The following is a 23,702-nucleotide window of genomic DNA, read 5'->3' as shown; positions in this document are numbered from 1 at the left end:
ACCTTTAAATTTAAGGTGTGAGAGTGATATTGATCTTCTCATCTAACTGTCAGCAAGAATGTGAATACGTGTTTATTCAAATATTTCAAACCATCTTTAAAAAAAAAAATCAACAGGTTTTGTAATATCAAATATTTAATGCTGAAGGATTTATGGTGGACCCAGAAGGTGTGCATGCAGAGGTGTGCATTTCTCTCCATGCATGTGTGTTCTGCTACTCCGACGGGTGTGTGTGTGTGTGTGTATCTGTGTGCTCTCACTTGTGCAAGACCCCAACCTCTTTGCTAGTGGTGTGTGATAAACTGTTTGGCCCATACGGCGCAGCAGAATGGGCCGTGCCTGTACAGATAACGAGGCGGCAGGCATCTGGCAGAGTTCACTGGCCTGGACACACAGACACATGAACAGTGGGCTGATGCAAGGTATGGCTGCACTTCAGTCAGAGGAAACCACATCTTTGCAAGCACAGAAAACCAATTGTGCTTTACTTTTTATTCCTCAGGAAAGTCAGTGTTTTAAGAGCAAGTTTGCAGGAGGACTCGGTCATCAGAAAATGGTTCGCGCTAGAATTTTTGTTCTCATTTTAATTGTAAATGAGGGACACAAAATCTGCTGCAGTGATCAGGGGACTGTGAACATAATGGACACTTTAAATCAGCTTGCTGACCTTTTTTGGCTTTGCTTGGTCTCCTTGGTTGACAGAGACAAACACACACACACACACACACACTATTTGACCCCGGTGTTAGCTCTAGTGTTAGCAGTAAGGCTGCGGCGGATGTCCCTCTGTTGACTCTGGATGATGTAAGCTCGAGATGAGCCCTGCAGATTAAGAGCGAAGACAAACAAAGGGTCCTGCCAAGATGAGCCACAGTGTATACAGATTAATATAACAATACAGCCACACGAGCGCTGCCGTAAACCATTTGCATAACTCTTTTTAATGTGTTTCGGAAAATTTCCTTGCTTTGCTTTTAGGGGATACCCCCACATGGAAACTTATACCTAGGTGGTCCATTCCAACCGACATCAGTTGTTTACCTACTGAGGCTGAGGATCACAGAGAGGGGAAGCAGACAAAGAGCGATATGTTGTCTTTGACAGCCACATGCAGATTCATCACACACATGCATAGAAATAAAAGATATGTGCAAAGTAACACGTGCACTGTAAGGACATTACGTTGCACATTTCGCTCATACTTGAGAATTTTTGGCCTCATCTTTTGTTGAATTTTTCCCACTCAATCAGGGGAGACACCACAAATGAAAAGGAATACTTTCAGTCAGTGGTTCATTCTCTAATTTGGGGGGCAGACTCCCTGAGGAGTGATTGAACTAATACTTCTTTTTTCAGTCTTTCTCCCATCACTGCAACTTTCATATTTGACCACTATTTTCGTCATGTTCTTTACCAGATTCATTGTCACTTTATTCGAAATATTAATCCCCTTAGGTCGGAGGAGGAGGGTATTGTTTATTGTATCCCTTATGTCTTTGGACTGCATGCTTAACTTTTTCTCCTTTTGAACACAGACTAACTAAACATTAAAATTAAGAGCAGGCGCCCGATGTACAGAGGCTACAGTCCTCGTCGCACTGATCGCAGGTTCGACTCCCGGTCTGCTGATCATTTGGTGCATGTCATCCCCCACTCTCTACTTTTTCCTGTCTATCTTCAGCTGTCCTATAAATAAAAGCCAAAGGCCAAAAAATTAATCTTAAAAAAAAAAAAAAGATTTAGGTGCTTTGAAGAATACCTCCCAGGTGATTTTCTAATCTACAGATAAAGCATGTTTTGTAAGAACCTTTGTAATCCAGAGCCTTTTTGGTGAGTTTACTACGAACACTCATCACAGCTGCAACATTTGTTTTTTCAATATTAATATGCTCTAGCAATTTCATTTGAAAAAAATACCTCAAAATATCACAACTTGCATTGCAACTTTTTAAAAAATGCTGCCATAACATCAGGCATTTAAGGTAGCAACAATCCCAAAACAACCCAATTATGGAGTGACTGATTACTGTACTGCTCATTGTGTGTCTACCCACGTAAAATATCATCGACAAAGACTACTTGAAGTTGTAATCTCAAACAGTTTCGTTCTCTTTGACGGCACCTATGGTGATAAACGGTAATTGCAGGAGCACACTTCCCAGATATCCAGACAGTGTTGCATGTGTGACGTCCACGGTTGGCTCCGGTTGTAACTCTTGATTTTCCTCGCTGACGGTCGCTTTCCCTTTCAGACTGTTTGCCTTCATCTGAGCGTCGAGTTTGTTTCTTTTTCTTTGGATTTTTTCTTATTTTTGAAGTTGTATCTGTTGTAACTGGGCGCCGCTTGTGATTTTTCAGACTCCCAGTCTGTTATACTGCAAATGTAAAAGCTTTCATCTGTGGGCCATAGGCTCAATCACCATTGTGTTACCTCATTCGGCGATAGATAGTGACTTAACAGACATTTATTTACATGAAAATCTTCGAGATTATTACTTTACTATATTTTAAATGAGCTCATTGAACCTAACTAAGTTTTTCCGGTCGAAAAATGAAATGCACATACAAGAACAAACTACAAGTCATAAATAAACGAGAACACATTTTTGGAATGACCTGGGCATTCATACACTGACATACTAAACACTCACACACCTATTCACTCAACTTTGTGTTTTCTGTCTTCTAGTTTAATTTATCATGCTTGCATTTTGCTTCCTCTGCAGTACAAGACGTCACACTCCCCTCATTTTATAACCGCCGCCCCTCACCCCCGTCAGTCTTACCTGTCGCCCAGCACTCAGTGCTGCTCTCAGCCCTCTGTGGGGGTTTAGCATGTGTTAACATGACAGATTGAGCCCCAGTGGGAACCTTAATTGCATCATTTCATGGATGCGAGTCAGTGCTGTGGTCCGGGAGAGTAAACAAGCTCTGAATCCAGGAGCAGAGAGAGCGAGAGAGGTGAGAGGGGGAGTGATGGAATGAAGAGTGCACGAGGAGATGAACGGAGAGGATTGTAAAGATGAATACGGGAGGGAAAGAGGAAGTTCTTCAGGATGGGAAATTCGAGTAAATAACGGAGGTACTGAGAGGGATTGAGGAAGTGTGAAATATGAGATAGAGGAGGTGTGAAGCGTGGAGAAAAAAAGAATCTCTCAGTTTACAACAAAAACTGACGAAAATCAACAGCCTCACAAAACCACCCAAAACTCCTCCAAGGTGGTCGGCGAGCGAGGTTTGTTTTGTTATGTGATAAGCCGAGAGTTAAGTGAGGCAGAAAGAAAAGGCAGCAGAAGCAGCAACAGCAGGCTGGTCGGGAAGTGTGTCTTCATTAGTAAGCGATCCGGGGCCGGGGAATATGAGATTTCAGCAGCTTGGTCGTGCGTTGCAGCGGTAGTACTCTCTGAGTCAGCCCGTGTAAACACATGAGGTCACAGAATACACTACGCAATTACGGGTGTGACAAAACCAGATATACAACCGAGCGATTGACATGCACACAGATGCAGAAAATGTTCAAACAGACTCACTGAAACAACCACCACAAATGTTTACACAGTCCAGATTCAATATTCTCACATAAATCAATATGTTGGATCCTGGAGAGGCCACAATTTATGTTCAGAATCACAAGAGACTGGTGCCAGTATGGACAAACACAGATGTTGAAGTACAACATTAATCAACGCTGCTCCCCAGCTAGGATCCCTCCCTGACAAGACATCATGACTTCATGTGTTAACACATGACATCTAACTGAGCCAAATGTACAACACGCTGAACATCAAGTGATTTCTACCGTTTTGGTGGTGGAGCTGTAATGTGCCGTTAGATCACAGTGGAAACACTTATTCATGTCTCAGGGAGAGTCAAACAAGACTTGAAGGGATGTCACAATCGCGGAGAATATTGGGAGATGTTTCCAGAAGAGTGTCATGGGTGGACATGGGTGGCATCGTTGGAGTCATCAGTTAGATTAATGGGTAATAATCTGGGTTTTATAAAGGAGCGGTGATATTTGGAAAACAGGCTACATTTAAAAGGATTGTTACACTGGCCTCTTCAAATCTAAAGTATTTACATCATTATATTTATTAAGGCTTTTAAGCTATTACATCATCAGACACATATTTCACACCGACTCCAGACTTTTCAAGTTTCCATGTATGGGTGGGTTATATGGTTTTTCCACTAAGTAACATACTGTACCTGTACTGGAGCTCTTTCATGTTTTACCTCCACACGCACTCTGTAGTTTGTACATATAAACCTCAGTGTCACAAGTGCAACCAAACATTCACTTAATGCTTATTTTTATACGACGCTGGTGAGCTTACAGTCCTCTCCTGTGCTGCACCTGGGTGGGACATCCATAAAAAAGGGTTTTTATAAAGGGCTAATTGTGCCTCAAGCGAAGGAGTGGGTCTTGTTCAAGAGTTGAGGGTAAAATGGATCGTGAGATTGACAGGCGGATCGGTGCAGCATCGGCAGTAATGCGGGCGTTGTATCGGACCATCATGGGGATTAGGGAGCTGAGCCTGAAGGCAAAGTTTCCGATTTACCAATCGATCTACGTTCCAACCCTCACCTATGATCGGGAAAGAATGAGATCGCGGATACAAGTGGCCGACATGAGTTTCCTCCAAAGGGTGTCTGGGCTCAGCCTTAGAGATAGGATAAGGAGCTCGGACATTGAGAGGGAGCTCGGAATAGAGCCGCATCGAAAGGAGCCAGTTGTGGTGGTTTGGGCATCTGATAAGGATGCCTCCTGGGCGCTTCCCTTTGGAGGTTTTCCAGGCACGTCCAGCTTGGAGGAGACCCCGGGGCTGACCCAGAGCTCGCTGCAGGGATTATATATCTCATCTGGCCTAGGAACGCCTCGGAATACCCCAGGAGGAAGTGGAGAACCTTGCTGGGGATAGGGATGCTTGGGTCACCTTGCTTAGCCTGCTGCCACCGCAACCTGGCCCCAAGTAAGCGTAAGATGGATTTATGGATGGATGGACGGATGTTCTTACAATCTACCTTTACACCTACCACGTATTATCCATATCTCATGTATTGGCAGACCAGACTTATACCTGTATATGCAGGACAATAAGCTGTCTCAAAAACCCCGTTTAATACCTTGCAGGTGATTAATTAGCTGCATACAACTGAATGGTTGCAGATTGAATTATTTTGCACCTACCCTCATCCCAGCTCACTCTTTTGTGCTTGATTTCTATGGAACATGGCAGTAATAACCCCACGGGACATATACTGCAGAATATAAACATGTAAATACAGAATAAGTAACTGTTCACTGTCTTTAGGATATGGACAAAAATAATGCTTGATTGTTTTTTCCTGTTTTCTGTCTCCTCCCGTTACCCTATAAGTATTGCTTGTGCTGACTCTTTCACTCATGTATACAATATTATAGCATGCACTTCCAGCCATCTCAGTCCTACAAATATTTGGTATACAGACTCCTCGTGTTTATTCTAAGTACCGGGTTACACTGTTTGGGAAAGATAGCCAGACAAGGGCCCTTTGGGAAGGAAAAAGAAAACTATTCCAAATGAAAAGTAATGATTCATGCCACAGATAGTGTATAAACTCAAATATACGTTGGACCTCGCAGCACTATTGGACAGTTCCACTTTATGCAATTTTGATTGGATCTGAGCAGTGCATAGACAACTTAGTATTGCATTACTCTAAATATGGCAGTGTGCGCGCATGTGTGTATGTGCGAGCGAGACCAGAGTGAGGTGGGTGGTCTCCACTCACTATCATTATACAACACAAAGCCTCATTGGTATTTGGAGAAGGAAATTAATATTGCCATCAGCAGTTGCTCTTGCGTGTGTGACTCCATGCATGAACGTGTTTGTGTACTTCCGAAAAACCCAGTGCAGAATTTCCACTTCAAATGAGGAATTTTTCAGGCCTGACTTTGAGCGATGCCATGACGCTGCATGACGACAGAGCAGCCATCTCGGCTCGCTCCTCGCTGTCAACTCTGCAGGCAGCTTTTCCATTTAAGCAGGAGTAAAAAGGGAAAAGCCTGGGCCTGTAGCCACGTTGGCCCTAGTTTAACTTAAACATTTTCTTAACATCCTTCTCTTTGCTCTTTTTACCTGGCTGGAGGTCAAGCCTTCAGTGGAACTGCTGCAGCTGGGTTACCAGAATTGAGACAATTCCCAGTATGGGGCCATTTACCAGGGTACTGATACATTAAGTTCACCTCTCAGACTGACATATTATGTCTATAGTAAAATCTGCAGTTAGACTACCTAAGATTGCTAAGGTCTGTCATTTATCAGACTGTAAAAAAAGGGGGAGAGAGACCAACAGTGGTCCACTAACAGGAAAACACTTGTATATTGCACTTTTATTTTATGTCCCAGACTGAATTCTACGAAATAGAATTTAATTTGGGCATCTGAAACAATAAAAAGATAAAATATCACAACAATTGAGCCTCAGAAGTCTTTGGATTTTCATAAAATTGTTGTCACCTAGTTCCAGAATATTGTCTTCATGCTAAAATAAGCTGTCTCCTGTCTTAAGCATCATATTCAAAGGAAAGATATCACAACTTTAACAACTACAGGAGTTGAAATTCCCCTCTTCCAGTGAACCTTATTGGACCTTTATTTTGAAAAAAAAAAAAAGGAAGTCGTAGTAATAATCAAAAGACTGATCCTGTTTAAATTGTGTTCCATAGAGAGGGACAACATTAGCCAACAGCAACATATACGATCTCATTGTGTTAGCCTGGCATCGCTAGGCTAACGCAATTAACAGGATAAGCCCAAAATGCTTTTGGAGGCTACGAGTCATAGCAACAAAACATTTGATGTAGGAGGATGCTAGGCTAGGTAGCTAGTTCCTAGCCTCTAATTCTATCATCTAATCCAGAAGGCTTTTAGTTTGCGATTACATTAAGGATATGACATTTAAAGGTAGCCAACACAACCTTACACATTCCACTTAATTGGTAGCCATCTTGGATGTTAGTGCTAAAATCGTCCCATTTTATATAAATAGTTGTGATTAGCCTGAACTGAGTGTGGTTAGATGGATATCTATATGAGCGTGAGGGGTACCAGACACTTGCCGGAGCAAATAAAACATGGGCTCAAAGATTTGTCTGTTTCACAGCTTCAGCAAATATTAAACTGTCTTTAAATTGAGTAAAATGATCAGAACATCTTAAACTTCATGATATATTAGTGCCTACCAAAAACAAAGTACAGACCAGTGTTTCAGACATGCTATAAATTTTAATAGACATATTGATATTTCTGTAGAGAAACAAAGTTATCCCTAGTTTTATTTACAATACAGGAATAAAAAAATTGTCGCATACAGTACAATGGTAAAAACAACATAGAGAACTTAAATAATTATTTTATTTGTGTAACTACTTAAATAATGAAAATGGTTATTCTATTCACACCACGCCGACTCAGCAGCTACAATGCAACTTTCACATTAAGTGCTAAAAAAATTATAATTTTCCATTTTACAGCATGAATTCCATTTTGACCAGGTAGAGTTGATTTCTTTCAGCAAACACAAGCAAGGCGGGAAATGAAGAAGAGCTACATCTTCACGGACACTTAACTTCAATTAACCAAGATAGTTGGAAACTTGATTTTCAAAATAAGAGTTGGGGAGAGAGCATAAACAAATGTTTGCCTTCAGGACTTTTAAACTCAAAGATGCATCTATCAAGAATCATTTTATGGAATTTAAATGGCAAAGGATCAAATGTGTCGTGTATGTGCTGCGTCTGTATGAACTTCAGTCTGGTGAATGAAAAGACAACATATTAATGTAGCTCCAGACAGTCTGTGTTTTAACTGTTTTCTGACAGTGTAGGAGTCAGATGCTTATTAAAGTGTAATGTTCAGACTGATTTCCATTAGACAGCTCCTTAAGGTTAATCTTTAATCTCCTGTTTGTAGATAAGATCCTCCTTTGACTGCGCACTGCTGCTTCCACAGCAACTTGGTGGCCAGACGGGATCTTTGATCATCGCACAACACAGACACAGTTCTGACAGTGGTAATGAAACCACGCATCCTCAAAAGAATTAGATGGACTGCTCGGAATTACTAAATGCAGGCACAGACATGCATTACTTCTAACACACTTAATGTGTCTTTCTGAACAGAGGAAAAAGCTGCATATGTATAAGTACAAGAAAATGACATGAACTGACAAGCTTAGTGTAAAACTGCTTTCTATAAACACCAATCCTCCCATATATTATTACGCTTAAAAAAATAAACCCTCCTCTATGATAACAATAGTAATGCTATAATTTTTTTTTTGCAATGCTAAGTAGTACTTAGGTAAGCTCTATAGGAAATATACATCACCGCGCTATCTCTTCCCTTTGTAGTTTTGAGTCCAGGTTCAGTTTCAGAGTTTGTAAAACCATACCTGTGATAGAGTGATGGTGTGCATGTGTGGATGTAAAACTACTTTCATTGCGCTTTTAATGACAAATTCATTTTGAATAATAAAGTGAATGAAACAAAAAAACATGTATACAGTGCATGGGAGCCAATAACTCCATTCAGATTGAAACTGGCTTTAACAAACGCAGTCGTTTCTGTGTCGGTAACAGTCCTGTGTTGTAGATCCATTCTGTACATTGATAACAAGTGAGTGTTGCAAAGCTGAGTATACATACAGTATACTGTTATAGTGTCTTATGACAATGTGCCCACAAACTAAATACAACATCATAAGTGAGACAACATCTCTCTTGTGTTAGTGCCTTTAGAATAGTATAGCACAAAGCACTTTGGGCTCTATGTGACCCACGACTCTCACTGATTTCTTAGTTATTAAAAACCGAGGCAGAGGTGCAGAGTTTTCCTTCAAAGTCTGTGTATGTAGACTTTTTATCTCGCTGGGTTTTGAATGGACCATAAGCACAAATTGGACCTTCAGCCACACCACTCTTTGCAACGTCATTCCTCACGAACAATCAAGAACCCCTGAACAAACTCCTCAAACTCCATTTCTTTTGTGTGTGTGTGTGGTGTCTTAAGTAAGGCAACAGAAAGCCCCTGAAAAGATCCAAAGTCTTGGGTTAAAATGGTCTTGTTTCATCTGAGTTCCTGTTGAGTCACCCGTGTGCGAGCGTTTTCTGAACGACAGAGGAAGTGTCGTGGTGGAGCTTCCATAACTTGGCCGAGGCTTGTCAGTCACGTCGCTTGCTTGTCAATCATGTCGCTGGTGTCTGCAGGTCTCTCTGAAAGTGAACACGGCTTGGATGCCAGGCCTGGTGCTCAAGAGCAAGTAGCTTATAGGCGGAAGAGGAAGAGTTTGGTGTTGAGGATAAAAAGCAGTCTGACAGGGATCCTGTGTGTATCTGTGTGTGTGTGTGTGTGTGTGTGTTTGTGTGTGTGTGTGTGTATGTGTGTTTGTGTACATGCCTGTGTGGGTGTGAGGGAGATTAAGAAGCCATATTAAGGACACCTCGTAAGAGTCTGCTGGTGGTAGTAGGTAGATTTGTGTCAACTTGAGGACAACAGTGGGGAGCAGCTCCCCTCTGCGCACCCCTATACGATATAGCTGGTCAGGTCCAGGAGGTACGAGGTCATGTCAACGATGTGGTCCAGTATGCCGTCTTTCTCCTGGTCGTTGGGCATTCCTCGCTCACTATTCTCACACTGGGTCCCAGAGTAGCCGCTCTTACACAGGCACTTGTTAGGCTCCATACACACTCCTCCGTTGCGGCAGATTGGTTCACATTTGGCTACGACCACAGAGAGAGGAGAGAAGAGTGGTCAGGTGAAGTTGAAAGACATGCAAAGAAAAACAAGTTCTGTTTCTTTCAAATTAAAGCCACAAAACATCAAATAGGTTCTTAGAGATTTATAGGAAAATAAGCAGCTGGCCTAGTGTGCATTTCTTAACCTCATTTTAACATCTGGAAAGGATGTTTGCTCAGATGACACTTCGCTGAAAGCAGCAGATGAATTCTACAAAAGTCACTCACCAACTCGGCAGAGGGGTCCCTCCCAGCCGGGGCTGCAGCAGCACTTGCCAGTAGGAGTGCAGTGTCCGTTCTTACAGTGTCTGGAACAAGCTGTCATCAGCAGCTCTGGAGGCTCCACCTGACGCTGGCACTCCTTAGGGGCATGAGGCCTGCAACAGTTGTTAGGAGGATAAGTCAATATGTGGGGCACACGAGCATCAGATGTCATGCTTACAAAACACAGGAAGTAGGAATAGGCTTGATGTAATGTCATGACAGAAGAGTTGTTTTGTTCGTATTCTTAATATTTAAGAGTTTGTCATCTCCTCGAAAACAGACAAAGACTTTGATCATCCTCATCCTTCACTCCGGTGTTTATACAAATTTTGCATCCGAAGGATCGCTTTGTCAAATGTTAACATCCCTCCCCATGGCACCCAGGCCAGCACCTACAAGCTAGCTAGCTGTTATGAGTCAACACTGTTTAAGTGCGCAAATCAATTATGTAACAACCCCTCCCTGACTTCCTTATTTTAACTTTCAACATTGACCTAATCTAATACTTTCATTTAAATTGACGTAGTTCAAGCTCTACTGGGAATATAACAACAGAATCCTTTTGTATACTAACTTAAATCAGTAAAGCTTAAAGTGGTGATCTCGAAGATCTCAGTTTCGTTCTCTTTGGCGATTAACGGTAATTGCGGGCGCACACTTCCAGATATCCACACAGTGTCGCATGTGTGACGTCAACAGTCTGTTCCGGTTGTAACTCCTGATTTTCCTCGCTGACGGTCGTTTTCCTTTTTAGACTGTTTGCCTTCATCTGAGCCTCGAATTTGTTTCTTGTTTTTTGGGATTTTCACTTATTGTTGAAGTTGTATCTTTAGTCATCGATCTTTTCTTTGTTTGTTCAGCCAAAGTAGATTACTGTTTACTCGCAACACTTGCAGAGACCGAAAAAGCACTGGGCCGCTTGTGATTTTTTCCGCCAAAGTCCGACCAGACATCTAGTCTGTAATACTGCAAATGCAAAGGCTTTCATCAGTAGGCTCAATCACCATTGTGTTACCTCATTCGCCGATAGATAGTGACTCAACAGACATTTATTTAAATGAAAATCTTCGAGATTCTCACTTTAACTCCTTTCAGAGATTAGGATCTGAACACTGTAGATCACCACTTTTGTCTAAAAAACACAAAAAAAGGAAAGGTTGCAGGGTTAAGTCAAGCCCTTATTTTAAATTAGGTAAAATGTTGAGTTTACATAATGACACTTTTGACTCAATTGTGTTTTTAAATAACCCCTCAAGAATCAATCGTCTTCACTGAAATGCTGTAAACTCCATCTCTGGCAGTTCTTATGTAAGCCAGCAGATATGTCCTGTTAATAATAGTGACTGTACTGGAAATAATTCTCGATATAAACAGGGCTGTGCTGATTTATTAAAGGAAAGCAAAGTGTGGTGCAAAGGTGTGCAGCTAATCAGCTCAGTATTTGTTTTCTGCTCAGCGGCTGTGCCAAGTGGAGAAACCGGCAGGTTTGTGTTACTTCCAAAAAGTAACAACTACACACACAGTCTGTTTAGAAGTTTGAGCCTTTCAGTGAGAAGTCACACCCACCAACACACATCAGTTCAAATTGGCCGGATCACCACAGTTTCCACACCGCTTTCGTGCAAAATCCATTCATGACTTTTTCAAAAATATCTTGCCAACAGACGAACAAAAAAAGCGAGGAATAGGCGAAAACAACAACCACTAAACCAGGTCTTTTTAACTCCGGTACACAGTAACACTATGATTGTGGAAGTTCTGTAAGTATATTCGAATTTGGATTTATTGTGATAGCTGCAGCCGTTTGTATACCGTGAAGCTATTAGCTAGTCTCTTATCTAATTGTAATTCACTAATGCATTGGCAGCTTTTCTGTGAATGTCAAATTTAGCAAAGCATTTGTGAATCAACTCTCCAAGATGTATTGTAACTGTAAATTTGAAAAAAAAGTGTTGTGCTTTTATTGTTTTGACTCATGCTTTCCTCAAATTCCACCTAGTTGACGAACAAAACAACACGTAGGGGTTAACACGCAGATATAAACATGATTTGGAAAAATGCAGACACACACACAAACATCTCCGCACCATATGCGTCAAGTCTGAACACCCAAGAAACATATTGTGATCGTTCCATATTAAGACAAACATCCAGACACGCACATCAGCAAATGGGCTGAAACAGAATTATTTCATATCACGCTCTACAAGTCTGGAAATAATACAACGAGCGCGTAATCAAGTTCAAATGTGAAGCGTCTGTTAGTGGCTGTTGCTCACGGGCCCACACACATGCATTTTTCTGTGTGTGTCGTAACAGAGAGAGAGGGAGAAATATAGATGTGTTCTATAGATGTGTTAACAGTTCTGTTGTACTGAGGTGAAAGGCTAGTAAGACAAAACACTTTTTTTTCTGGACCCTGAAGGACACACACTCACACGCTTCCACACAAAGGCACGGTAACTGGACTCCTGTGGACGGCTGCTTGTATGAGAGCTGAACAGCACGACTAGTGAGGTCAGTGTGTGAGTGTAATGCTTAGTCCTTGAGAGAGCAGGCCTCATCAATCATGGCTTGAGTGCAAATGGTCAATAAGCAGTAAAAGCCACAAATACAAGGACCAGGAAAATAAGGGATGTTTCTTACTGTATCACCTACATGTAGGTAATGTTTTTATGTAATATATTTTTTTAAATGTGTTGCAAATGCTATGACAGACACGGTGACTGATGGCCGTGTGCGGTGACAATACTGTGACTGTGTGTGTGTGTGTGTGTGTGTTTGATAAAGTTGCTTTAAATTTGGAGGATGGAGGGCGGGGGGGTTGATTCCCATGCTCCCATCAGCACCCAACTCCAGACTCCATCCACACTGGCTTTTGTTGTTGCAGGCTGCATGTAGTTAAAAAAGAGCGAAGGAGGGAAGCAAACAGAAAGAGAGGGAGAGAGAGAAAGAGTAAGAGTCCCTGGAGGATTGTGGGGTGGGGGGGTCTGTAGCTAACACTGTTAATAGCAGGCAGGGGTCAGCAGCGCTACTAAACAGTCTGTACGACTGCCAGGGTGGCTGTGAAAACAGCACCTGCTGGTAGCGCCACTTGACAAAGGCAGCTGGGTCAACAGCCACTGTGGGAATTTATCAACTTTGGGAGGGGTGGTGTATGTGTGAGAGCGAGGGAGTGGGATAAGGGCGACGCTGCTCACACATGAGGTAGTTACATGGGCCGAATGAGAGAGAAGTGATGATGACGCCCAAAAATCACAAGATGATGTCTTAATCAGAATGAGTGGAGAGCGAGAAAGGCGTACGAGCTGCTGCAGGGATTAGGGAGAGAACGCGGAGGATTAATGCAGGTTAAGATGTCAGTTTGTGCCTCACTTCCGTCCCTGCTTTAGGGGAAGCTGAATAATAACATATCTTAACACTGACATCCATTCAGGTCTGCGTTATCAGAGCACACTGGCTCCTGGTCTGTTTATCATGTTTGTCAGTGTGTGTGTGTGTTTTTTGTGTGTGTGTGTTTGGCTTGTTGGCTCGCAGGGTCTGTTTGATTGACATGAGGTATATGTGAGAAAAGGGCAGTGGAGTGGTGTACATTGTGAGCCCGGACAATGGCTTAATCAAACGGCCCAGTGTGGTCTCTTTTGCTGTTTTGTCATCCGACTCCATTGTTTGGGGGCTTCTTTTGTAGCTTCAGTCCTTGTTTTAATTGTGCAAGAAATTTACTGTGTATTGTAGGAGCCAGGGCTATTCAGTGCGACTGGCAAGCAGCTTTGTCAAGGGGAGGACCACAGCAGAGATGTAGGAAGATTTAGGAGGGATAGGAAAATAAAGAAAAGGCTTTTTTTTTTTTCCTGCGGCATGCTGGGAGCTAGCTTAACACACGCTCACACAAGCTCACAGATGTGCATGTTCGCGTGTACCCACCACCCACACAGTTTGTATCTGTACACACAAAACACAGAGAGGCACACATACAGATAAATATATACCCAAACGAGCACCCGCAGTCTCCTTCCCTTGTACATGCGGTGATTTGTGACTTCCATGGCTAATGCAGTTCATAAAGGAGGTCCCAGGACCCTATTCGAAGTTCACTGTGTCTTTTTAAGGTCTCTGCGCACTGTAATTCAATCAGTCCAGCCTGCAGCTGACAAAACCTGGACGTGTGAAAAGTCTTCCATAATACTGCCTTCTCTGTGGAGAGGGGCTGAAACAAACAAAGAGGCAAATTGCATTTAACACCAGAAATCAGCAGGAGGTCTGGCTCTATATGTTACAATTAAGCTATTGCCAACGAGCAACTGTAAGCGTAAGGCTGATTCTGTCCAACCGCATGCATGGAGGGCAACATGTGCCTTTTGAATTATGATATAATAAACACGTAACTTTACTATATGACTCCCATAGCGTATAGTATATACACAGAGGGGCTGAAACAAATCCCCGTCTTGTGCTGTGTCATAATATCTTTGTTTGTTAGTACGTTTCTTTTCTTCGAATAGAAAGGGGCCTTTCCAGCAGTATTTGTTCCTGGCATAAATATAATGCTCTCACTGTATAAATAATTATGTTATCAAAAGCAGACTCAGTGGGAATGAGAAGTAGCCAAACATGCCCATGAATACCTGCCCACAGTGTGCAGAGTAAGCTAAAATCCAACTGATGTTTCACTCAGTTTGAGAGCTGCAGCTTTGAAACAAAGATAGAAAACTTTACAATTGTATGTTGTTTAAAACAGAGATTACATTTTTTAAATATATCTCATATGAATCACACTTTTTTTGTCCTGCGTTTCTTTTACATCTCTTGACTTATTTAAAGTACTTTGAATACGTTTGTTGTTGAAAGGTGCTGTACAAATGCCTCGTCCTGCCTTAGATAAAATCCAAATGTGCGTGGATGTTCATTCTTACGGACGTATGGTAAAGAGCGTATGAGCTTGGTCAGCTTGATTCAGATCTAACAAATGCATCTAACAGTCAGCATATACAGACGATACCATTGGAAATATTTCTATCCCACAGCTATACCACAAACAAGCCCAGTCTTGCTTCTTTGTCTCACTCACAGCACACACATCCAGCATGTTTCAAAATGCATGGTGGCCTATTTATTATTGGAGGGGTACTCCAACTGACAAACAAATACCTAGAAATGAAGTCATCTGGCCAGGACATGTTTACACAAACACTGCTGAGGGATTTTATGGCTGATGTTTCCCTGTAAGCCTTTACCACTCTCCCTAACAGTTCCTCTTTCCCCCCCTATGTTCCCAAACACACAGATGATCAGAACACTACTACTGGACCACAAAAACCCCCATACTCTAGACAAACCTCTTTATGTGAGGGCTCGAGGGTCCAGATGTCCTTGCAGTATGGAAAAGAAAAAAAAGGGGAGGACCACCAGACTTGATAAGGCGCTGAGGTCAGACACGTTAGCTACCCCATTTACTCCCCCCATCACCCCCTCTCCATCCTCCCTGTAACAAGATCATAATAACCAAGCCAGAGTGTATTAGGAGTCAAGACTCCAAACACCACAGGGTCTGCACAGACTAAACAAGTCCACTTGATGGTGGAAAGAATTGTTCTTTGGGAGAAAAGCGTCCAAAGGCGTTGCCAGAAAACATAAATACAGAGCAAGCCACCAGGGCCTTTGAAACATCTGTGGTGTAATTAATTGCGCTAATGCCTGGGTGGCACTGTCGTCACCTAGGAATAATCAGCTGCGGATATGTTTCTATTGTGACTCTGAGGCATGCAAATTCTCTCTCTCCGAGTCTGCTTCTCTTACTTAACTTGCTCTCTTAATCAAATCTGACGTTGCCTAAAGAAATACTATTCTGTTTGGGATTTTTCTTGTGCATTCAGTGCGTACAAAGTTGGACACAACCCTCTTAGTAACCTGAGCAGATGGGCCTAACCCTGCAGGATGCCACTCCCACAACGTCCTGCAAAAGTACTGATAAGAACATAGGTAACCTTCATCTGGAAACTTGATATGCAAATGGTTTTAATTATAAAGTCTGCTGCTGATGTTTGTGGTGATTTCCTTAGTGCCAGGGTAATATATCAGAAACAAATGCTTATACATTCCTCCTGTATATTGTGGGATAAATTCTTGCCCCGCATGCATATTTCCTCGTCCTGAGTGACAAATGTTTTTAACGTTTACTTGGCTTTGCACAACAGTTTATATATCCATCATTATCTGCATGATTCCTAATACTGCGATGCATATGGTAAGGATTATGACAGAGCGACACGCACACACTTTTGAATTATGAAGTTGCGCTCACTTGCATGTTCCCAACACATTCCAGTTTTTAAACATCAACTAATGAAGCATCAGACTGCACGGAAATACACTGGATTGAATCACTCAAGTAAAAGTGTGTGTGTGTGCTGGAGCGTTGCAGTGTTCCATCCACTTAATCACAAATAAAGAGCGCTCTATGTAAAATGCATGAACATGTGTATTTGTTTGTACATGTGCTGAAATAAAATACCTGTCTGTGCTTGACAGCTCCAGGTAACAGGTGCCTCTGATTTTTATTTACTGTCAGCAGAATAAACTCTGCTGTCAAAAGGTGAAAAGAGAAAAGCCAGCAGGCCTGAGCCTGAGGTGAACGCAGCGAGCAAGTCTATGCTGCTGTTAGCAATACTTTACACTAACATTTTTGAATGCCGTGCTTATTCTCCAGTTACTTCTAAAGCATTGGTTTTGGCCACAGCAGGTGGTGATGTGTTTTGTTGAAGTTCTGGCCACATTGATGCATTCAGTGTTTGTGTAGGAAATCCACATAGTGCCTGTATGATATTCTAAAAGTGGGGTTTATATCGTTTTTTTCACGTTAACAATAAAACAAAAAGAGAGTCTTATGAGATGGCAGGAACAAGTACTGTGAGATCATTGAAACAAGACACTGTTGTATTCCATCACAGTCTACAAACACATGAATGTCTTGCTAAGCCCCTTTCCATATTAGGATAAAATCACCCCCCAGGAAAGAAAGTGCACTTTGTGATTGTACCTTTTAGGGTCTACCAGCTTGAAGAGTTTCCCACTGTGTGACTGGGCCATGCTTTTACTGCTTGCCAGAATGTAGACCTCCCCTGCAAAAAGAGAAACAGTCATATGAAATGGGTCATCAGATTTATTTACATACTTTACACTTAAACTTCCTGTTATCCATGCAGCCCAAGCAATACCTGTTCCAAAATGAGAAGAGAAGACAAAAGGAGACAAGAGCATGAAAAGAGAGGCCATGAGAAGATGAAGCTTCAGCGTTGCTGCTTTTACCAAAGGACTGTATGAAAGAGTTTAAACGGCACAAGTGGATACTCATGACTGGGAACCAGGCGGATAATTTAATGAGGAACAAGCCTGCAAGAAAATTCCATAAGGGGACAAATTGTAAACATGTGTCTGTGGGGCCCCCACTTTGGGACACAAGCCCACCCCCCCTCATGATTCTTGCAACACTTGCAAATCCTGATCAATTGCAGGAATCCTTAAAATACCTTGTCAAATAATAACTCCAAGACCTGGCAAGAAGTGTGATCAAACATTTCTGATGGCGGTGTGAATGATCCACATCATGTCTTCATTTTAATCAGAAACACCAGAGCTGACAGCTAATAATTCTGTGAGCCTTTGGTGGGGGTCCAACTGGTAAAAATGTTCTGTATCATATTAGTCGGCTCACCTCAGCTCACCCTGCCTTATCTTTATACTGCAGACCCCCAGGTAAACAGTAACACATCCCTCTACCCATGCAAAACATAACGTTGTAGGTGGCCTAACACAGCCTGTAAGTGGGCCTTTGGAGTATAGCTGCTATCTTATGGAAATGACAGTTAATTTGGAAGGAAGTGCGCACTATTTAATATCCTGTTGGGAATGGCCCAAAGAGTAGAAGGGGTATTAGTTTCCCTGTAGTTTTGAGTTTTACTCCTTGCTGGCGTTGGTGTTGCAATTTTCCCAGATTTTCAATTGTGCTTTAATGCATCACAATGTGTAAGTGCAAAAACACAACAAACATCTTTGGAATAACCAAGTGGAAAATTCCAAACCATGATCTAAATATGATAGTGACTCTAAGGCATCATTTTTTCCATAGTTTTGACATCCACCATTTGAAGTCAACAAGCCATCTAGACAGGGTTCATGTTGTGAAACCCCAAAGAGTTTCACAAAGTATGTGAATACAGAGCTTTCACTCATGCAGAAATTGGGAGGAAGAACTAAAAAGAATGAGAGAGAGAAGAGAAAAAGAGCAAGACAGAACGTCTGAGAACGAGATGGAGAACTGGAATAAAAGTGTTCTTATCATTGCCCTACTAACCTAGTTCATCCTCTCCAAAACCCAGGATGTGTCCCACAAGCATGGAGCCACAGGAGCCAGCCGAGCCCAGACACAGAGCTTTCTCCTGCCATTGTTCTTCACTTGTTGATGTTGACAATGTGGACTTATGTAGGATTCTCAGGTTACTGACACAAACAAAACACACAAATCATACATCACATTTTTTTGGCAGGACAAGTGAAAAATAGATTGCATTTCATCTCCAGCAGTATTAGGCAAAGCACAGTTGAAATGTGAAAGGAGAGGGATAACTTGTACTTCTTGTAACGTGGTTCATTGACCCATCCTCCTTTTCCAGCCTATGTCTCACATGGTGTTATTTAAGACGCTGCCTTGTAGTTTCATAACAAACATCATGCCGGAGCCTTCACATAGCCACAACAATATGCCCTCAAATTGTACTGAGACTCAGAATTAAGTGACCACACATTGTCTTAAACACAGTGCCAACTCCTGATAGTGTAACCCCCCCCCCCCTCGCTATTTACTTCCTTTGTTTACTCAAGCGTCAAAGTTTGACATCAGCAAAGTAGGATGGATTACAAACCAAAGAAAAGTGTGAACAGCACAGGGCAGGATGTCTAATCTCCATTTACACTTAGCCGTAGTGGTGACAGTAACGTAAAACTTATTTTCCCCTATGTGGATGGAACTTTGCGCTTTCTTTGGCACATGCCAATGAAAGAGATTGATTTTAAGAGTGAGAAGAAAAGAAGCCTCATGTTGATCTATATAGGGCGTTACTGATTTTCCGTACATCAAGTTTACTTCAATGTCTTTAAAGAAAGTTAACTGTCATCATTTCACAACTTTAGGCAACTTAGCAACCAGAGTGGTTTCAACAGTTTGTTCTTTTTCACACTCACCCATTTTTATCTCCAAACACATAACTGCCATAAAGTCTTCTAGACTGGCAGCCCCTGTAGATGAAGCCCCCCACAGGTGGTGCACCTCCAGTGGACTGCAGGTCATAGACAGAAGGCTCATTTTCTAGGGAGCGGCAAGGAGACAAAGGTCTTCATGAATCTCCAGACAAAGCAGACACAGTGATATCATAGAGGAATATAAATGACAATATTTATGGTTACAATCTACAATCTACTGATTAACTCTAGAAATAATTAAATTATATGCCTGTAATGATAAGTGATGTTTTGTTTGTGTTGGAATCAAAATTATTTTGTCTAATTTTGTTGCAAAACTTGTTTCAACAAGAAACAAGAGCAAAGAGTGAATGTTGATTTGAAGTGGATTTCATTATATTGGACTTCTTCCTTGGCAGCCAACTTGGGCTTAGCTAATTATTTCTTTATCAAAACTGTAAGAGAATGATCTCATCTTTTATTCCTAAGTGTGACTATGGGGCAATATGGCATATTTTTGGGATTACAGTTTTCTTGGCAAAGGGAAATATGAATGGAGGTTTGCTGTCGTTAGAAATGTATGATCCATGACCTAGTCTGCTGAGTTTCTAAGTGCATTCCCTTTAGAGTTTGGAGAACTGGCTTCATAAGGCATGTTGCCAGACTAGAGGTAGTCTGTGTGACCAGAGCAGGCATGCTGAATGAGAGTGAGAGATAAAGGATTAATTTAGGTTTCCAAATGAACACTCGTTGTGGCCTGCCCGTGTCATTTGGAACAAAAAGAAGTCATTTGTTTTTTGTGTGAAGAGAAGAAGCATTGTAAAGGCGCTGCTGTTACTGATTATTTTCCCAATGTGAGAAGAACAAGGCCCCTCTCAGCTGTGTTTCCAACAACACCAAACCGTCATCCAGACACTTATTGTTGTTGACAGTTTTAAATCTTTCTTGTGGACACAATCTCGCATACCCTTGGAAAATGTGCTCTCGACACGGGGGAATCTTTTTTTATTTTTTTACATTCAACCTGCACTGTCTCTGCACTCGACCCGATGTGTTTTATGAACTTGTTGCCAAAACATCATGTTCTTAGAAAATGAAAGACATTTGTAAAACCAGATGTCATTTTCAGAAGAATAAATATGAAAGGTTATCCAAGAGGTTAATGTATTTTCATTTCTTTCTCCTGATGTAATGCCATCAAACAAGACTCAGGCAAAGTTTGCTTTTAGCGATAGCTATGTTAACATTGCAAAATAATGAACTCCTTCCAATCTTAGAAAAAGTGAAAATTAGGTAAATATTTTGAACATTTTTGGATAACCTCATGGAAATTTTAACTCACCATAGTCCTTCCCTGTTGTTATTTCCAGTATTCTTCCTGCTGATGTGTTTTTGCCACTGGCATCGGTACAGAGGATCAGCAGACTCCCATTGTCTGTCTGAAGCCGATCCACTGCGCACCTACAGAACAAAATATCAGGAATGAATACAGAAGAAACAGAGGTGATGTCCTAACACTAAAAAACTACAAGGTGTCTTGTTGGCATAAGAGCAGTCTACATTTTTAATCTCTTTCATGAAAATGATGAAAAGTTTTAATTCTTCTTTGTAGCCCAAGTTTGAGGAGTGGATCTCTCGTCAGGGATAGCTGTTAGGTTCTTTAGTGTGACGTTGCTAATGCTTCTCATGTTTTACTGTTTCACTCACCTGCCTGGGTCATGTAATCCATGAGCAAAGATTTCAGGTGGCTGGTTAGTGCTGTTGAAATAAGGGTTGTTCCGTGGTATGGAATAAGGTGATGTGCAGGAGTCTGTGTCCACATCCACCCTCAGGACGGACCCTGTGAAATCACTGCATTCAAACACAAACAAAATACACCTTCACGATGGTGGGAGCTAGGAAAGGATAAAATCATGGGGCACATACGAGCACATAGTCATTCATACTGCAGGTCTTAGGCCTCTGATCTCACCTGAGTCCATCCATCTCCTCCATATCATCCAGCGTGATCATGCCATCTCCCAGAATGATGTGCAGCAGACCATCAGGGCTGAACAACAGTTGACCGCCCAGGTGCTTCCTGTGCAGCTCTGCCACTTCCATCAGCACCCGGACCGTCCGGGTGTCCACCTGGTTCGGGTTTTTCCTGAGGAAAAGCATCACACATCGTTAACAGGTTTGTGTAACTGAGTGCAAAAATGATGGTTGCTCCACTGCAAAGTGGCGTATAATGATCAGTAGTTTTTGCAAAATGTCTACTTACATTTTTCTATACCATCTCTTCTAAGTATACACTGTGTAATGTCTTGGTAAGCAGCTTTGAATACCTCGCAGTTGGCCCTTGATTAAGGTGAAAGCAACTGTCTCAACTTAAACTAATAAATGTTTTGGTGAGTGAAATGATACACAGCTATGGATAAGAAATGCTGACACGACATACCAAACATCATTCAAGGTTAAATAACTTGAAATAGTTTGTTGTCTGGAGACATTTAGTCTAATTCAAATACATTGTCTCAATGAGGCAACGACAGTGGGAGGAGATGGAACAGGCTTCAAAATGTTACACAATTTCAAGTGCAAAGTGAGGATTTGGCTTCATGGTATCAGCTAATGTGTTATTTTGGGTAGTCTTGCAACTTTTCATAAAAGCCGCTTGCCAAAGACAAAGGGCTCTCTTAGACTACCATCAAATACTTAAACTGTCATTTCTCTATTGGACCCTTAATTTAAGGACTAAACGTTGCAGTCACCAAGACTATAATTAAGATTAGAGCATTAAGTCTAACTTACAACTGCGATTATGAAAATGTAACACTTAAATAGGTTCGTGAGAGGAGATCATTTCCTTAATCATAGGTGTGATTAAGAGTGTCGCAAATGAACGCCCAGTACATATTCAGCAAAACAGTGTGCATTGAAATTTAAGTTTGGTGGGATGTTTGAACTACATTCTGAATCCCCAGAGGAGAAAAAAACTGCTTTTTTTTTGTTCATCTTTAGAAAAATGTGTCCTTGAAACTTTAGTTTTACTAGTTTAAAACTGTTGGAGAGGAACGGCCAATATTATATTCAGTTCCGTTCAGTTCAGATTTTGTTATCAGGACTTTTTGTAGGTTTCACTTTTTCTTATTCCTCTTATTTCATTTGAAAGTTTACATTTTTCACATGCTGCATTGTTTCAATTAAGCAATAAACAGTGGCATTGGATTGTGGGAATTTTCACCAACTGTCTTACATCACTTGTAAACTCTTCTAGTAAGGATGCATTGACATCTTTATGACAATATAAGTGGGCTTTGTTGTGGGAAACTGCATGTTCAGCTATATCATTCCTTTATATTTAATAGATAAGTCATTTTAATCATTTGTAGATTGTCAATCTGGGAGGCAGCTGAGGTTTGGCTTCTTTTAAGGAAGGTACATTTGGCACACACTTCTCCCATTACCTCGAAACGGTGTATTCAACCACACGGAGAATGTGGTCGTGTGGTCCGATGGCCCAGCGCTCTTGGTTGGTGGTGTAGGAGACGTAGAGCTTGCCATTCTTCTTGTAATTGGGGTGGAATGCCAGGCTTAGCAGGCCCCTTTCATCTCCACCCTGCAGTCAGATGAGAAACACAAAAGATCCAGGAGTTAATTATGTCCCTCCTTGGCTTCTGCTCGGCTGTGTGGGGCTGGAATCACCCCCCTCAGTCATCTTCATCATCACCAAGACCACTACATGCAACCCCTAAACACCCACCCACCCCCCACCTCCTTTAATTCGTCAACCTCTCTAATCCCTTTTTTTTATTTATCCATCACATTCCCTTTCACACCCCTGCTATTCTCCCATTCTCTCTTTTTCTACCCTCGCCTGTTTCACTTCACACCTTCACCAACCTACTTGAATATGCCATTACCAACTATTATAAAGCATTTGACTCTGGGTAGAGCTGCACCTCCTCTACAACCCCCTGCCTTTGCCCGGTCTTCTCTGCAGCCTGGTTATGTGCGCTTGTCCACAGGGTCGGGGGGCCCCTGTGACGCCCAGGCCCTCCCGGTGGCCTCCATTGTGCAGTGATTTGTGTGTGTAATCTTTGGGGGATATCCGTGAATGCTACGCTGAGTGGCTAAAAGAATTTATTAGCTCACTCACAGTTCATAGAGAGCACAAAAGTGCAGAGTGCTTCAGTCCGTGCTTTTTGCTCCCCATCCCCTCGCTCTTTCCCGGTTTACACAAAATCCATGCAAAACTCGAGGCTTGGTGGGGGCTGGGGTCTGGGGGTGGGGGGGCAGAGAGCTGCCAACTCCCACTGTCTTGGCAACATGTTTAGAAAACATCCAAATTGCTTGTGTAATATGTAAACCTTTGTCTCACCCCGGAGGCAGCTACATCAGTTGTCACTACCCTGGTGGTCCTCCCATCATAGTTAGC

The 23,702-nt window shown here is 41.9% G+C and overlaps 1 protein-coding gene across 1 annotated transcript in view; it reads right to left on the bottom strand.

The window, feature by feature from the left end:
• Positions 1–7,260: 7,260 nt before the first annotated feature.
• The window catches only part of hhip (hedgehog interacting protein), a 32,777-nt gene continuing 16,335 nt past the window's right edge, over positions 7,261–23,702 (bottom strand). Inside the window, exons 5-13 of the mRNA XM_069665824.1 lie at positions 22,732–22,883; positions 21,255–21,428; positions 20,990–21,133; positions 20,625–20,743; positions 19,286–19,409; positions 18,399–18,544; positions 17,085–17,166; positions 10,013–10,161; positions 7,261–9,769 (exon numbers count right to left, since the gene is read on the bottom strand). Of these exons, the coding sequence (XP_069521925.1) occupies positions 9,573–9,769; positions 10,013–10,161; positions 17,085–17,166; positions 18,399–18,544; positions 19,286–19,409; positions 20,625–20,743; positions 20,990–21,133; positions 21,255–21,428; positions 22,732–22,883 (1,287 nt within the window). The 3' untranslated portion in view covers positions 7,261–9,572. The remainder of the gene's footprint in view (positions 9,770–10,012; positions 10,162–17,084; positions 17,167–18,398; positions 18,545–19,285; positions 19,410–20,624; positions 20,744–20,989; positions 21,134–21,254; positions 21,429–22,731; positions 22,884–23,702) is intronic.

The sequence above is a fragment of the Semicossyphus pulcher genome, unplaced genomic scaffold (assembly GCF_022749685.1).
Source record: "Semicossyphus pulcher isolate SPU_LCO1_2020_fin unplaced genomic scaffold, fSemPul1.0.p SCAF_17, whole genome shotgun sequence".
NCBI lineage: Eukaryota > Metazoa > Chordata > Actinopteri > Labriformes > Labridae > Semicossyphus > Semicossyphus pulcher.
The sequence above is the reverse complement of the archived record's forward strand: the minus strand, read 5'-3'. Positions and strand labels throughout refer to the sequence as shown.